Genomic DNA, 17,806 nt, shown 5'->3' on the forward strand with positions numbered 1-17,806 from the left:
TTGAAGACAGAAATTTTAATTATCAACTGAACTGCTTAATTTTGTGGCAGCGTGGTCTATAATACATCTCTCACATGTTTTACTTTAGAAGAGAATAATTATTAAAATACTGAAAGGAAACAAATATGTTTATGTGTAAAAAAAGTATGAGGAATGTTTGGTCAGGACATCAGAAGACAAATAATGAAAGCAGTGTTGTACTGTCCCAATATAAGTTCCCCCCACTTTGATATGTGCCACATGACATCAAACACAAACATGTAGTTCTTGACTTACAATCACAACTGAGTCCAGAATATGGGTCGTACGTTGTTGCGATTTTAAATCGAGTCACCACATGCCTTGATTTTACAATTGTTTTTACAAAGTTGTTTAAACGAATCACATGGTCATTAAAAGAATCACATGATTGTCAGGCAAATCATGTGGTCCCAGTCCAACTCTCCAAGGGTTGTTTTTTTGCTGGAAAATCATTTTACCAGATGATGTAACTGCCATGCGCCCAAAATGTGATCATTTTGTTGGAGTGATGTGGCAGTTGTAATTTGGAGGATGGGTTGTAACTTTGTTTGACTGTTCTGTAATTTTGAATGGTCATTAAGTGATTGGTTGTAAGTTGAGGGTTATATGCATAGAAAAGGGGCAGAACTTGCACCACAATAGTAGGACCATGCAAAATATAAGGAGTCCAATAATAGTATTTTGGTGGGCAAGTATTATAATTTAAAATGGGATTTAAAGTTGTGTTACATCTTCTGAAAAGGTTGAAAGCAGTGATGAACCAATACTGGAGAGCCTGTGGTTGAGCCATACAACTTCCCAACTTGCCTTAGTCAAAAGTTATTGCAGCCAATATTTGAACAGTGCCTACATTACTAAATATGTAATTATTACCCATAATAGTACAGTATAAACCAACAGGATAGAAAAGTTAAAAAAGAAAAAAAAACTATTTCTGCCAAATAAATTTTCAGCAAGCTTACTTGAGATGAAAAACCATGAGGCTGGGGAGGAGGGGAAGGGAAAAGTTAATTACAGTTGGAAAAGGGTCCATTGCGGAACATTTTTTTCTGTTATCAAGGTCGATTATATAGAACAAAGAAAAGTCTAATTAAAAGGTAAAGATAAGTAGCCTGGAGTTGGTGGTAAGCAGAAACACAGAATATGGAATATTTGCAATCTTCCAATGAGATCTGAGCAGGAGCTGAAGATAAGAAATTTTTTGGCCTCAGCAGCACTGTGCAAATATCTCTGAACTCTGTCCAAATAATTGAGAATAAAAATACCCTGAAGCTAATAAAATATTGAAACCTTTCTCATAAGCCAAAAATTTGCTGTACTAAATGCCTGTTTGGCTGAACTACCAGCCATTGCATAAAATAATTCTAATGTTTATGTATCTGTGTAAATCTAGTTGTAGAACTGTGTTGTTTTAATGATAAGTAGTAAACTAGGGCTGATGTTCACTTTGGTTCTGAATTCACGCATTAAAGTAAAACTGCCTTGCATGTTCATAACCAGAAGCATTTCGGAATTGATTGGATGGGGGAGGGGAGAAATGACCCATATAGCCCCCTTGTGAAGAAAGATTTGATAGCAGTGATAACAATAAATTCAACAGGCATACTACTGCGGGCAAGAATCCCTCAGAAGAAATGGAGTAGCCTTCATAGTCAATAAAAGAGTAGGAAAAGCAATACTGGGATACAATCCTCAAAATGACAGAATGATCTCAGTTCGAATCCAAGGCAAACCTTTCAATATCACAGTAGTCCAAGTCTATGCCCCAACCACCAGTGCTGAAGAGGATGAAATTGACCGGTTCTATGAAGCCCTACAGCACCTTATAGAACTAACACCAAAAAATGATGTCCTTATCATCATGGGGGATTGGAATGCTAAAGTAGGAAGCCAAAAGATAACTGGAATAACAGGGAAGTTTGGCCTTGGAGTACAAAATGAAGCAGGGCACAGGCTGATAGAATTTTGTCAAGAGAATACGATGGTCATAGCAAACACTCTTTTCCAACAACCCAAGAGACGGCTTTACACATGGACAACACTCTTTTCCAACAACCCAAGAGACGGCTCTACACATGGACATCACCAGACAGTCAACACAGAAATCAGATTGACTATATGCTCTGCAGCCAAAGATGGAGAAGCTCTATACAGTCAGTAAAAACAAGACCAGGAGCTGACTGTGGCTCAGACCATGAGCTTCTCATTGCAAAGTTTAGGCTTAAACTGAAGAAAGTAGGGAAAAGCACTAGGCCACTCAGGTATGAATTAAATCATATCCCTGTTGAATATACAGTAGAGGTGACAAATAGATTTAAGGAATTAGATCTGATAGACAGAGTGCCTGAAGAACTATGGACAGAGGTTCGCATCATTGTACAACAGGTAGCAACTAAAACCATCCCAAAGAAAAAGAAATGCAAGAAAGCAAAATGGCTGTCTGAGGAAGCTTTGCAAATAGCTGAGGAAAGGAGGGAAGCGAAAGGCAAGGGAGAAAAAGAAAGATACGCCCAACTGAATGCCGAATTCCAGAGAATAGCTAGAAGAGATAAGAATGCTTTCTTAAATGAACAGTGCAAAGAAATAGAAGAAAACAATACAATAGGGAGGACCAGAGATCTTTTCAAGAACATTGGAGAGATGAAGGGAATGTTTCATGCAAAAATGGGCATGATAAAGGACCAAAATGGCAGGGACATAACAGAGGCAGAAGCGATTAAGAAGAGGTGGCAAAATTATACAGAAGAAGTATGCAAGAATGAGCTTAACGTCCCTGATAATCACAATGAGGTGGTCACTGAGCTCGAGCCAGACATCCTAGAATGTGAAGTGAAGTGGGCCTTAGAAAAGCTGAGCAACAACAAAACTAGTGGAGGTGACAGTATTCCAGCTGAGCTATTCAAAATCTTAAAAGACGATGCAGTAAAAGTGCTACACTCAATTTGCCAGCAAATTTGGAAAACTCAACAGTGGCCACAGGATTGGAAAAGATCAGTTTACATTCCAATTCCAAAGAAAGGCAGTGCCAAAGAATGTTCAAACTATCGCACCATTGCACTCATTTCTCATGTTAGTAAAGTTATGCTTAAAATCCTACAAGCTAGACTCCAGCATTATGTGGATCGAGAACTACCAGAAGTACAGGGAGGATTTTGAAGAGGCAGAGGAACTAGAGATCAAATTGACAACATACGCTGGATCATGGAGAAAGCTATAGTGTTCCAGAAAAACATCTACTTCTGCTTCACTGACTATGCTAAAGCCTTTGATTGTGTGGATCATAACAAACTGTGGCAAGTTCTTAAAGAGATGGGAGTACCAGACCATCTCATTTGTCTCTTGAGAAACCTATATGTGGGTCAAGAAGCAACAGTGAGAACTGGACACGGAACCACTGATTGGTTCAAAATTGGGAAAGGAGTCCGGCAAGGCTGTATACTGTCGCCCTGCCTATTTAACCTATATGCAGAGCACATCATGAGAAAGGCAGGGCTAGATGAATCAAAAGTTAGAATTAAGATTGCCAGGAGAAATATCAACAACCTAAGATATGTAGATGATACCACTCTAATGGCAGAAAGTGAAGAAGAACTAAAGAGCCTCTTGTTGTGGGTGAAGAAGGAGTGCAAAAGTTGGGTTGAAACTTAACATTAAGAAAACCAAGATAATGGCATCCGGCCCTCTTAATTCCTGGCAATAGATGGGGACGAAATGGAGGTAGTGACAGATTTTATTATCCTGGGCTCCAAGATCACTGCAGATGGGGACTGTAGCCAAGAAATTAAAAGACGCTTGCTCCTGGGGAGGAAAGCCATGGCAAATCTAGACAGCACACTAAAAAGAAGAGACATCACCCTGTCAACAAAAGTGCGTATAGTCAAGGCTATGGTCTTCCCAGTTGCAATGTATGGCAGTGAAAGTTGGACCATAAGAAAGGCTGAGCGCCAAAGAATTGAGGCCTTTGAACTGTGGTGCTGGAGAAGACTCCTGCGAGTTCCTTGGACTGCAAGGCGATCAAACCGGTCAGTCCTAGAGGAGATCAACCCTGACTGCTCTTTAGAAGGCCAGATCCTGAAGATAAAACTCAAATACTTTGGCCACCTAATGAGAAGGAAGGACTCACTGGAGAAGAGCCTAATGCTGGGAAAGATTGAGGGCAATAGAAGAAGGGGACGACAGAGAATGAGGTGGCTGGATGGAGTCACTGAAGCAGTAGGCGTGAGCTTAAATGGACTCCAGAAGATGGTAGAGGACAGGAAGGCCTGGAGGATCGTTGTCCATGGGGTCACGATGGGTCAGACACGACTTTGCAGCTAACAACAGATGACAAAACGAGACCTCTATGATTCCACTGAAGAACATGAGAATGTGAAACCTTTCCAAGGACACTGCAGCAGGTATGGAGAGGAAGCAGATGGTTTCCGTAACAAAGTGAAATTGTTTACATGATCTACGTGAGAGTGTGGGGGTTTGTCCAGAGAAATTATTGTTTACTTCTATGAACTGGTGTCTGGAAATCTCAAAGTTAGTTTTGCTTTGACATTACCGTGTATTGAATAAACTGTAGGATTTTCGGAAACAGCATGAACCTGGAGGTTTATTTGGATTCACAAGCTGGAATTGACACTGAAAGGGTGGTTTGATTGTAGTTTTTAAATGATTCTAAAATATCAACTGAAAATATTTGGATATTATTTTTCAGTATTCTTACCAATTCCTATGCTCCCCTAACCAATTAAAGGAAAGGAAGGGATAAAAATGTAATAAATAAATAGATAAAAATAAATCACATAAATTATCAGGCACATTTGGAAGCAAAGTATTCATCAACACAGATTCACAGAATAAAATTACAGAGTCAGAAGGACCATTTAGTTAATGAATACAACTCTCTTCTCAGTACAAAAAATTAAATTTATGATTTGCTTTAGAATCTTCCCAGATATCAGCATCAGACCATCTATATCAGGGGTGTCAAACTCAATTTCATTGAGGGCTGCATCAGCATTGCGGTTGCCCTCAGGGGGCTGGGTGGGTGTGGCCAGGGTGGGTGTGGCCTACTGGGTGGGTGTGGGTAGAGTGCATATGGCCTACTGGGTGGGCGTGGCCAGCTGTACATGGTTTGCATCAAGGGTGCCTATGGGGGCCTGGGCAGGAGTGGGACAGATTTGAGGGTCTCTGGCAGAAGGAGGGTCTCTGGGCCAGGGCCAAGGCAGTGGGGGCCGTTCCCTCCCTGTTTCCAGGATTGCTTCACGGGCCGCATGAAACCACTTCGTGGGCCGCATCCGGCCCCAGGGCCTTGTGTTTGACATGTCTGATCTATATACTACTGAAACTCTCATGGCTGTAACCTTTAGCTGGGCAAAACAGTACATCATAGGGAAACAGAGTTTGAACAAAGATATCTCAAAAGGGTGAGCTTACAAAGAGCATCCAAAATCTGGACCTATGACTTCTGAGGAATTGAAATTCAGCAAATTTGTGGTTGCTTCAGTGCTGCCATGTTGTTATGCCACTGCTCTGAAGTTCAGTAGACCAGTCCTGCCCTAGACCTCCACATTAGACTGGCCCCTCTTTCAGCCAATGGAAATCAAATAGACTGGTCTCATCCTAGCCCTCCAGAGGCTCCAGAGATTATGGTCTAATCCCAACTTTGAATGTCAGAAGGCAGTCAAGCCTGCAGAAAGTCAAAAGTTGCTCCTGCTCCCATTGCTTTTTTGTTCTTGGTCAGTCTGTTTCTCAGTTTAAGTAAGGGAATAGCTCTGAAACAATGACCCAGTGGGGTCACAGGTTGTCTAATCTGGTTTAAAGTTCCTTTTTTCCCTTTCTCCTTCTTTGAAAGCGGGGATATTGGCTCCCCCCAATCCCCTGATGCTTAATAATAATAATAATAATAATAATAATAATAATAATAATAATAATAATAATAATAATAATAATAATAAGTAGTCGTCATCTAGTCCAACCCCCTGCTCAGGCAGGAAACCCTATACCATTTCAGGCAAATGGCTGTCCAGTCTCTTCTTAAAAACCTCCAGTGTTGGAGCATTCACCACCTCTGGAGGCAGGTTGTTCCACTGGTTAATTGTTCTAACTGTCAAGAAGTTTCTCCTTAGTTCTAGGTGGCTTCTCTCCTTGACTAGTTTCCATCCGTTGCTTCTTGTCCTGCTTTCAGGTGCTTTGGAGAATAGCTTGACTCCCTCTTCTTTGTGGCAGCCCCTGAGAGATTGGAACATTGCTATCATGTCACTCCTCACCCTTCTCTTTGTTAAACTACACATACCCAATTCCAGCAACCGTTCCTTATATGTTTTAGCCTCCAGCCCCCTAATCATCTTTGTTGCTCTTCTCTGTACCCTTTCTAGAGTCTCAACATCTTTTTTACATCGTGGTGACTTCCATGTTTTCTCAAAGCAAAAACAAAAATATAAAGTTTATCTATATTATCTTCCTCAGTACCAGGATAAAATTAATCTCCTCAGGAGATTTGAACTTTTTTAAAGTAAGTAATAATTTCTGACCAGAAAAATAGTTTTTCCTTCCCCCCCCTTCTCTTTTATACATCATTTTTCTGTGAATTTGGCCTATATCCAATTTGTAAGGAAGAGACTAATGGACTGGTGATTTTGCTCTTGAAAAGGATCTCCCACTGGGAGAGTTGTAAGAGGATCACTACCAACCTCTAATGCCCAGTATGGATTAAATAGCATTTCCCTTGATTTTTTTTTAACACTGTGCTATCACATTAGAAAATCAGAGTGAGGGAGAAATGCAGACCACAAAGATTGTAGAAGGCAGCTCAGCTGGATTTTTCCTCTCATAGTACCAACTGCTGTGCAGGAAGATGCCATAACATTCATTTGTTTTAAATAGTATTTATTGTATTCTGATCTGTAATTGTTTGTACAAGTGGTCCCTGCCTGTAAGCTGTTTGGGGAGAATTGTTGCAACCACAATAGCAGAAAACAGGGCTTTTTTTTCTCATAGAACGCTCAGAACGGAGTTCCGGCACCTTTTTTGGATGGAACCTTGTAGGGTAGGCAAGGTGGGTTGTATGACATGTGTGAGTTCCGGCACCTTTTTCTTTTACAAAAAAAGCACTGGCAGAAACAATAATGGAGAGTTGCTCACTGTCCACACCCATGACACTTTTTCTGAGAGACATTTTTGTACATTATTTTCCTTATTTTGTATACTTTTAACAAGGATTTTTCTTAATATATATATCCTTGTGTGTATCTCATTATCAATGAAGGAGAATATTTATAGCTCAGGGTTGAAATAAGGGATCCTTGGTGCTCTCTGAGCTTGCTTGTTTTCTTGCAAAAGTTTCATTAGCCAAGCTAGGTAACATCATCAGTGCTAGCAGTGCTAGTTAGGGTAATGAAATGTTTGCAAGAAAACAAGAAAGCTCTGACAACACCAAGGACCCCTTAGCTCATTATCTTATAAACCAGGGGTCTTCAAACTTGGCCCTTTTATGACTTGTGGACTTCAACTCCCAGAATTCCTCAGCCAGCAAAGCTGGCTGAGGAATTCTGGGAGTTGAAGTCCACAAGTCATAAAAGGGCCAAGTTTTAAGACCCCTGTTATAAACACTCCTACTCTTAAAGCTCTGAAAAACCTTCTGGAAAAATAAGAATTTGTAAATATGTCCTTTCTGCTTCTTTTGAGTTAAAAGGCTTTCCAGGAGATACCACATGACACACACACACACACACACACACACACACCAGTAGCCTGAGCCAGCCAGGAGAGGCATGGGTCTAATGAGCAAGTGGCTGAGTCATAACAATCTTTTTTTTTTTTACAAATTTGATTGATTTTCTAATATTACATTTACATATTTGGAAAGCAGTGTGGTGGCTGGGTAGTAGTAATTCAATTATATACAGATATCATTAGCACAGATTTCAGATTGCTACCATAAACATTTCCTCTCTTTTTCCCTTCATATGTACTGTCTATTTGTGAATTTAACGACAAGTTTTATCCTATCAATCACATAAAAAATAACTTTCTTACATATATCCATAGTTTTTAGTTTACACATATTCTAGTTGTTTTAACATACAAGTTTCAAGTTTCAAGTTTTATTTAATTTGTATACCGCCCTTCTTCTTGGTAAGGACTCAGGGCGGTTCACAGGGCATATATAAAAAAAAGACAATACAAAAATTAAAAAAGATTAAACCCATGCCCAGTTAAAAACAGTAATACAAATCTAAAACGACAAATTAAAACCCATAATCCCCTGTCAGGCCAGACCAGCCATTTCAAATAGGTGGGTCTTCAGGCCCCGACGGAAAGTTCGGAGGTCTGATGCCGTCCGGAGCTCCACCGGCAGTTGGTTCCATAATGCCGGAGCGCCCACAGAGAAGGCCCTCCCCCTGGGGGCCACCAGTCGGCATTCCTTGACTGGCGGCACCCTGAGGAGGCCTTCTCTGTGGGAACGCACAGGGCGGAGGGGAGTTGATGCCAGCAGCAGGTGGTCCCTGAGGTATCCCGGACCCATGCCATGTAAGGACTTAAAGATCGTAACCAAAACCTTGAACCTCACCCGAAAGACAACTGGTAACCAATGCAGCTCGCGGAGCAAAGGTGTAACATGGGAGTACTGGGAAACTCCCAAGACAACTCTCGCGGCCGCATTCTGTACCAGTTGGAGCCTCCGAGTGGTCTTCAAGGGAAGCCCCATGTAGAGAGCATTACAGTAGTCAAGGCGAGAGGTCACGAGCGCATGAGTGACCGTACACAGGGCATCCTGGTTCAGATAGGGTCGCAACTGGCGCACCAGGCGAACCATACAATCTTTTAGAGAATAAATAACCTAATAAATTTTTCAATTTTAATTTCCACTAACATTTAGATTTAATGTTTGATATTTATCATTTTTAATATACTCCCAATTCATCTATCACCATTCCTCACAAAATCTAATATTCAAAATACACATCTGATTTACTTAACCTCTCACCCTCTATGTCAACAAATTAAGGATACAATATGATATCCTTCCTTTTTGCTAATTTTCAGTTGTGTTTTTTTAAGTAGTAATCAAAATTTCTTTTTTATTTCAGTATTTAATACTTCCTCTCTTCCTCTTCGTATCTGCTATCTCTTGCTTAAACTGATAATTTTCATTTTTAACGGTCCATATAGACCTATTTATTACTTTCAACAATAAGTTTTTAGCTTATCTACATTATTCACTTTTACATGACCTTTATGCCCAAATCAATATTCAAATTATCTATTACTATTTATACAACTAAATTTTAATGACCAAAATTTTTCTTTATCTCAGTTCATAACAATGTCTTGTGTTCAACCTGCACATCTTATCCATTTAAGTACATTCTGTTTTAGATTTTAATAAGATGGCCAAAACTCCATTCTTCTTCAGTCTTATTCTGGCTTTTTTCCTTTGACAAATCATCTTCCATGTCCTTGTTTTTGGGTTATCAAACCAATCTCCTTGTAATATCATGTATATTAATTGATGTTGGCAAAACCATCTGGTCGCCATTTTTTTGAGAGGACTTGTAGGTCTAGTGGGTTGTCTCTTTATTCTTCTATATTGACGTGGTTGTTCTGAATTGTTTGTCTTCTCATCTCATTCTTTTTTTAGATCCTCTAGTTCCTTCTGTATTATATAAGAAACCTTTTCCTTTTTCCAAGTTGTCGATATCTTTTCTGGATTTTCAAATATCAATATTTGTTGAATTGTAGATTCTTCTGTCATCATATTTGAAAGTTTCATTTTTTCTATTGTATTTTGTATAGATGGTTCTTTAGTTGTGGTCATATCTGGGCTGTATTCTTGTTCCTTCACATAGCCTCTTAGTATTTCATTGGTAGTAGTAAGAGTTTGAATTAGTGTTTTCAACATAGCAACAGTTTGTTGATCTTCATCTATAAAGAAATTTTGTTCCTGGCCTTCTTCCATATTGATATTTTTAAACTAAAGTCTTTACACTTAGAAAATCCAAGAGATTTTGGAGGGATCGCCAAATCTAACGGGAGAGTTGTGGCTCTCCTGCAATCCAGCAAGTGCCCCTCCTTGCTGGTTGCCTCTTTGGGGCAACTTTCATCCCTTTTCAGGGGCCCCCAGCGATGCAGAACTGGACGGGGGAGAGGGAGCAAGTCTTCCAGCCATCCATAGCGGCTGCATGGCAAACTGGAAGTCCAAGTCGTAAGAACCTTGTTTACTTCCTCAGGTCCAAATGTGTTTACTTCCTCAGGTCCAAAAGTTCAAATGTGGCCAAACAGCAGAGCAAGACTGAGACCCAGGCATTTCTGCAGGACTGGGAACAAATTTGAGTGATTTTATCCACAGATCCTCTGAAGATTCCTCTGCACAGCCTTGGAATATCCAGGTTCCCCCAGCCCAGAAAGCTACTAAAAACCAATTCATGGATGCAATAAGGGTGGAGAAGTACTGTGGCTTCACCACCTTATTGCTACAAGACAGACCCTAATAGCAGCGCTCACCCATTATCAGCCCAGCTGCGTAAACCAGACAGGTAACATGACTAGATAAGTTAATTCTACATTATTGCAAAGCCACATGATACTTCCAGACAGTGAGAACAATTAATCAGTGGAATGGCTTGCCTATAGAAATTGTGGGTGCTCCATCCCTGGAGGTTTTCAATTTTAAAAAGGGCATCTATTTGTCCAGGATGATATAAGGATTCCTGCCTTGGGTAGGGGACTGGACTGTAAGACCTCCAAGGTCCCTTGCAGCCCTATAATTATAAGTGACCCATATGCCTGCCTATCTAGCCTGCTAGCCACTCTTAATGGGCAATTTCAAAGTCCTGACTCAGCTTATCAGGGCCCTAACAACAAAATTACAATTAGTATTCTTCCAAGAAGAAGACACTTAAAAATATAGGAATGACAGTCTTTCAAATGACAAGAATACTACCCATATAGTATTTCAACATGTTGCTTGTATTTCCTGCACATAAACACTCCAGGTTTGTTTTACTGGAATTTATTTTCCCATGAACATCATATTTTCATTAAAGTGAAAACCATATATAATGTATGTAAAGTTGAAAATCTTGCATGCCTCTAAAAGAGTAAATAAGCAGCAAATAAATAATCTCATAGTTAAAGCATCACTAGACTTTTTATATAATAGAGATGAGACAGAGAGACTGCAAAGTCAGATAGTAGTTAATGTATGCTATCATTTCCATTGCAGGTTCAAATATCAATTACTATTTTAAGATGAAAGCATGTCAGGCTAGCTTTCAAGCTAAAATGCATTTAGTTTTATATTTTCTGGATATAAATGCTTACTACAGCTAATGTTAATGAGGATTTAAAATGAAATGATAAAAAATGTGGTCGGATATTCAGAAAGCTTTTCAACAAAAATAGACATTAAGTATTTCAGAAAAAATTGTGGATAATCTCTGGGAACACTGGGGTCATATGTGAAATTTAGGAAAGTTTTGTTGAGTGATGCTGCTTCTTTGTAACACAGTCTGTCAGAATTGTGACATACTTATATAAAGAAAAGGCCAACTCAAAGTTTACATAAATATATTTGTTCAAACAGAGATTATAACATTGCACAAATATACATTTAAAGGGAACCAAGATTAAGTAGGTAGTGTTAGCTACCAAGAACAAGATTATACACTAATCTTCAGCTGGTAGTAAATATGAGTATCACACTCAGATGTGATTGGCTTATTTGTCTGTTTGTTTGTTTTAAAGAAGGAACAAGACTAGAGGGCAGAATAGTGAGGATGAGAATATCAGAAAAGGAGTGTTTACATTTTGAAGTAAATCTTATGATTATGTGTAGTGTGTTGTCTAAAGAAATGGACTATTAAATAAGGAATCCTGGTTTAATTCTAGCTTCTGCCATGAACTCAGCAGTTTAAAGCTCTTTTCACTCAGTTTCAGGTCCCTCATTTACAACTCACCTTACATGGCTGGGCAAGGACTATGGAGAGAACATATGTGAAGCATCTGTGACATCTACAAAGTCTAAATTAAAAGTGGGACTAATTCAAACAAGAAAAAAAGGAAAAACGAACAAACAAACAAAGCATGGAGCTGTAAGGAAGGATCCCAATTAAAAAAATTCCACTTCTAAATGTTTTCTAGTCACATCTGAAGTTAATGTAATACATAATTCCATGACTAGTTTTTAATCCCAGGGAAATTTAGGACAAGAGAAAATATGTGCTTTAGGTGGCAAGTCAACAGAAAAAAAGAAAAGGCACCAGATAAAAGGAAATAAAACTATAAAGGGACCACAGATGAAACATGGTTAAATTAAAGTCATAACAACCTGGGGTTCTTGTACAATAAATACTGAGTTTAAGTTTAAATTACTTCTGAAATTCTGAATACAGTTCTGTAATTGTAACTCACTGTTTTGTTCATTTTTACACTACCATGGCTGTGAAGCATGAAAACAGATTGCAAATACCTTAACACCCTCAAACAATAACAGATTTTCATAAATAGGAAGCAAGATTAAAACAAAACCCATCCAACAAGAATGTTCAACCCTTACCTTTGAGTCATAATCTTATAAGCATCTGGCAGATAACAGCGGATATTTTCCATCTGAGCAGGATCTGAGTCACAGATTTTATCATCTGTCCTGCCATAGTTGGCACTCTCAATCATGATAACATCTGTTCCTGGGCAACGGAGCTCTATTGGGTAGCTTTCACAAGAGAGTTCCCTCCGGACCACTGCCATAGGAACGGGTGCACGACTAAAAGCTGTGGAAAGAAGAGAGATGCTTAGTAGAAACCACAGCATCTAAAACAAAAATATTCCCCATAGTCTACAGGAGTGTCAAATCAAATGATTTGCAAAGTGACTTGGGTCATTCTCTGTAGCCTTTCAAACATTTCTTCGAGCACGTGAACAGTATCTTCCACTCACCCATGAAACTTATTTATGCAGCAAGCAAGAATTTAGAAGGAAGTTGCTTCATGGTAGGACTGTGCAGTGTTCTGTGTACATAGGAGTGCAAATACAGCAAATGACACTATTCTACTAGGCACTGCATCACAATCTCATGCATTCCAAAGCATCTTTGCAGAACTAAATCCAAAGCACAGCATAGCTCTAACTCTAAAGAGTTAGTTCTTTATCAGAACTGAGCCCACAAACTTTTATTTTTCAAAATATTAATAAAAATGTTCTCCTCAGTCCACATCATTAATCCTCTTTTGATAGCTATTGTTTATCATTACAGTAGAAGGAAACTATTTTGCATATTAATCTTTGTGGTCAGCCCATGCCTATACGTATTGCAAACATAAGATTGAAGAAACCAATTCTATTCCCAAATGTTGACTTCTGGAAGTATGCTAGCAAGAAGCCCATCAACTGTAAACAGCTTTGATTTTTGAAAAGTAGTTCATAGAGAAGATTTTTTTTAAAAAAATTGCCTTTGTTGTTGTCTTCATCACAAGATTCCATTTTTTCTGAAAGTTACATTTTTTGGAAAAGTGGCTTATTTTGCATCCAAAATGAAGACAATACAATACATGGTAGTTAATGTTCAGTTCATTTAGAACATTTAGATCAAGCCAGTCACCAGTCCAGCATTGTTTCCCAAATAGCTGGTCAGATGCTTATAAAAAACTCTTGAGGTCATGAGGGTAATTAAACTCAGTTGCATTTCTGAACAGCTCACTTTATAAGATCTACCCATAATATAAACTTAATATAACATTGATATTGAGCACATACTGTACTTTCTTCCGTATTCATGCTGAGTTTTAATTTGTTCTTACTAATATGAATGGGCTAGGAGAGTAACAAAAATGAAATAAGATAAATCCCCTAAAGATTAGATCCCCTAATAAAGTGTCTATTTTTAGGATCAGTGGTGCTTGAAACAGTCAATTTGTTGCAGAGAATTGATATTGGACTTATAAGCTGTCATGGTTCTGACAGATGAAACTCTTCAAAGAATTTTGAGGCATTGTTTAACTTAAAGAATCTTTATTTAAGTAGCATAACATCGGCACTAACATAATCAAAGCCAAAATTCGATTTCCCCTCCCCTGAGCACATAGTACCAAAGCACAATTCCCTCCTCCAGTTAACAGTCAAAAATCACATTCCCCAATTAGTTTAAAGTGCGGGCTTCCCTTCCAGCTCTCCAGCCCGCCAATTCTTATCATCTCTTATTTCAATAGCCTTGGTACTCACACTAGGTTCAGTATTATTATGTCTAGCTAGACTCTCATGCACATTCCCCCCCCTCCCCAACATCATCTAACTCTAAAAGCAAAAAGAAGAAAATGGCTGCATCTCCATCTGTTGTCAATGCACAAACATCTGATGCTAGCAGCATTGACATCCGCCTCCCCTTTAAAAAAAAAGGACAAATCCTGTAATGTAAACAAAAGCACGTTAGGGATTGCCTCTCGGTTTATTAGGGTGTTTCCTATAGAACCTGTTTACGAGTCTGTCAGCTTTCACATTGCTAGACTTCACCCAAGTGGCTTCAGACAGCGAATATCCCTTCTATTGTACTAAGTACTGCAACTTCTCTTTAAAAATTCTAGAATCAAGAATACGCTTTACTTCATAGTGGGTCTGACCTGGCACCACAAGGGGTCCAGGTGTCTTCTTAGTGGGAAGTCTTAAAGTAGAACCCTGAAAAGTTTTCAGCAGGCTGCAATGAAAGACAGGGTGAACTTTTCCTAAAAGCCTAGGGAGTTTTAATTCTACTGTGACCGGGTTAATGATCTTTAAAATGTGGAAAGGCCCCAAGAATTTCGATCCTAACTTCTTACTGGGTAATTTGAGGTGTAAATATTTGGTCGACAGATAAACCTTTTCTCCAATTTGGAATGTTTTTTGAGGAGCCCTTTTTATCTGCCTGCTTTTTATAGGTCTCAGAAGCCTTTTTAAGGCAGTCTTCATTGCTTTCCAAACTTCTTCCCACCCCCGTAACCCATTGAGCAAGTGTCTGTGATGCAAAGGGTGCCTGGGGGTATTTGGGTATTGGGCTGAACTCTTTTCCTGTGCCTACTCTGAAAGGTGTGAAGCCAGTGCTGCTGTGAACAGCGTTATTGTAAGCCACCTCTGCGAAAGGGGGGAGGTCAGTCCAGTCGGTTTGTTGGTAGCTAACATAGCATCTGAGATATTGTTCCACCATTGAGTTAGTGGATTCAGCGGCCCCATTAGTAGAAAGATGAAAAGCAGATGATAAACCTTGAGATGATCCAATTAATTTAAGAAAGCTTCTCCAAAACCTAGCTGTGAACTGCACCCCCCCCTGTTTGAAACTATTCGTTTAGGAGCACCATGCAGCCAGCCGATGTGATTCAAGAACAATTTAGTCAGTTGTTGAGCAGACGGGAGCCCTTTGCAGGCGATGAAGTGAGCCTGCTTTGAAAACAGATGACTGTATTTCCTCTACTTTCAGGTAGATCTACTATAAAATCCATAGCAATTTCTTCCCATGGTTGAGAAGGGTCTGCCACTGGCTGCAACAACCCAGGGGATTTCCCTGGAATTCTTTTCATGGTGGCACATACTGTAGAACTCTTGACATAATTTTCCACGTCCTGTTTTAATCCCAGCCACCAGAATTGCTGGCAGATGAGATGTAGAGCTTTTAAATACCCAAAGTGTCCAGCCTGTTTTACATCATGGCCATGTCGGAGAGCATTAAGACGGAGGGTTTCTGGCAAGTATAACTTTCCCCCTTTGTAAGCCAAACCATCCAATGTTAGGCAGGTTTGATTGTCCTTGAACCATTGATCGGGTGAGGAGATCTTGTTTTATTTTCTTTGCCCCAGGGTCATCAGGATTAGGGGCTCTGCGAGGCATGAGTTGAGCAGCAGTTTGTGGATTGGAGATAATTGCCTTGTTAACCTCTTCATGCTGGCTTTTGTACTGGGGCAGTCTGGATAGAGCATCAGCTAGGAAGGTTTTCCCTCCCAGTATGTACTTTAGAGTGAAGTTAAAACAGTTAAAGTACTGTGCCCATCACACTCTCTCGTTGGCTGCAGGGCTGGTTTCTTCCTTGCTGCTGGTCCCAGTCTACTCTGCTGCTGAGGGTAGAAGACTGGGCAATTCGCTGTTTGATGTTCCTGTTGTCCACATTGGAAACACTTGATCGGTGGGCCTCAGATGGCCTGGGAGTTTCAGTAGCCGCAGCAGTTGGGAGGTTTTCAGGGTGGTGGTGGCTGCCATTTGGGTTGCTCTGGCCTCAACTCAGCTTCAGGTGGGGGTGGCTTCTTATAGCGGGCGAGCTGAACATCTAGTCTTACTGCTGCCTGGTACCATTCTTGCAGTTGATCAGGTACTGCTCGATAGATACAGGCCAGGGAGAGGTGCTCGTCTAGTCCCTCTTTGAAATGATGGACTAGGGATTGCTTGGGCCACCTCTCTATCCAACTGGCTATCTTGTGAAACTCTTGTACGTATTCCAGTGCAGGCCTGCCGGCTTGCTTTATCTTGTGGACTTGTTCTTCCGCTTTGAGGGCAATGGATGAGTCCTCGAACCTTGCTCTGCCGTAGGAGGAAGAGGTGGGTGTCCTCCAATTCAGGTGCTTGTTTGTTATATAAATTGTTCAGCCACTTGGATGCTTCTTCTTCCAAGCTTGGAGAAAAAGAATTGCCCAATAATGGCATCTAATATTTTTATTGGGATGAGTCTCTACATTATTGTAAACTAAGATCAAATCAATCAATTTTTGTCCTCTGTCCCAAAATTGTATCCTTGGGTGTCATGGTGTCCTAGTTCTTTCAGTTCATCACAGAAGTGAGTATGCTGCAGAAAACCAGCTTCAGAAAGAGCCTATCTTGAACAACACCATTACCTTCCAATAAACAGCAGAGATAAAATGGTGAATGGCTGCGGCCTTGCTTACAAGTGTGGCAACTGCCCAGAAACAAAACAAAGTAAAACAAAATCAAGTCACTAGAGGCCAATATGAGGGTATGTGCGGAAAAGGCTCAGTAATATATTTTGGGGTAAAAGAAGATTTTGTGATTCTCCAAGCCCATTAGGACTGTTAATTTGCATGTAATAATGTAATAATAATACCTACAACATGGTAACATATCTAAATTCCACATCAGAGCTACAAACTCATACAACTATTCTCCATAACTTTGGACATTCTGGTAGGAAAACAGGTTAGAGAACTCCATCTTACCTAATGAAAAGATTTTTTTTCCTGAGAAACCCCCAAAATGACATTGTTTATAAACAAGCAGGCTAGAAAATCTCACAGACAAATATTACCCATGTTAGGTTTGTGCAGAATATAACAAAGAAAATATGTTTGTTCTGTTTGTGTATATTTGTATTGTTTCTTGTTTTTAAATATTTTAATTGTCCAGAATCACTGGGAGTATGGAGGAATATTTATTTATTTACCTTCTATTAAAATTGGAACAATCTAGTTAGAAAAATGTACAATCACTGAAAACGTAAAGGACATTCTTAATCTTATCTGTGTGATTGTAGAATGTGATGAAATACTACTAGATGCCATATAGAGAAAAATCCGCATTTTTCTCTACCATTTCTTATTCAGTGTGATGAAAAAGAATGTCCTTTTAACATCTTTCAGAGGAGAAGAGACTTTTAGCGAAATTTTGATAACTGATGAAATGAACTGTGATGTTCTCAAAATAGCTTAATTACAAAGTAGCCAAGTGTGTAGGAATATCTTCACTTTCATTGTGTATAATCATCTGTCCAGCCTATGTTGCTTTCCACACTTTAATGATGACCCAAAGGAAGACATGTTTTATTAATTTA

General features: G+C 39.5%; 1 protein-coding gene across 17 annotated transcripts in view; it reads right to left on the reverse strand.

Annotated features, from left to right (window-relative positions):
* Positions 1–12,777, reverse strand: part of ADGRL3 (adhesion G protein-coupled receptor L3) — a gene marked incomplete at its 3' end in the record, with an annotated part of 394,935 nt that extends 382,158 nt beyond the window's left edge. For 11 of the 17 annotated variants that reach the window (XM_083351860.1, XM_083351854.1, XM_083351850.1 and 8 more), the window contains exon 1: positions 12,569–12,774. In XM_083351860.1, the coding sequence (XP_083207986.1) occupies positions 12,569–12,759 (191 nt within the window). In that variant the 5' untranslated portion in view covers positions 12,760–12,774. Of the gene's footprint in view, positions 1–12,568 lie in introns of all 17 variants that reach the window. The other 6 variants (XM_083351852.1, XM_083351853.1, XM_083351851.1 and 3 more) reach the window with 1 other exon arrangement.
* Positions 12,778–17,806: the final 5,029 nt, after the last annotated feature.

This window comes from Vipera ursinii, assembly GCF_947247035.1.
Source record: "Vipera ursinii genome assembly, chromosome: 2".
In the NCBI taxonomy this organism is placed as follows: domain Eukaryota; kingdom Metazoa; phylum Chordata; class Lepidosauria; order Squamata; family Viperidae; genus Vipera; species Vipera ursinii.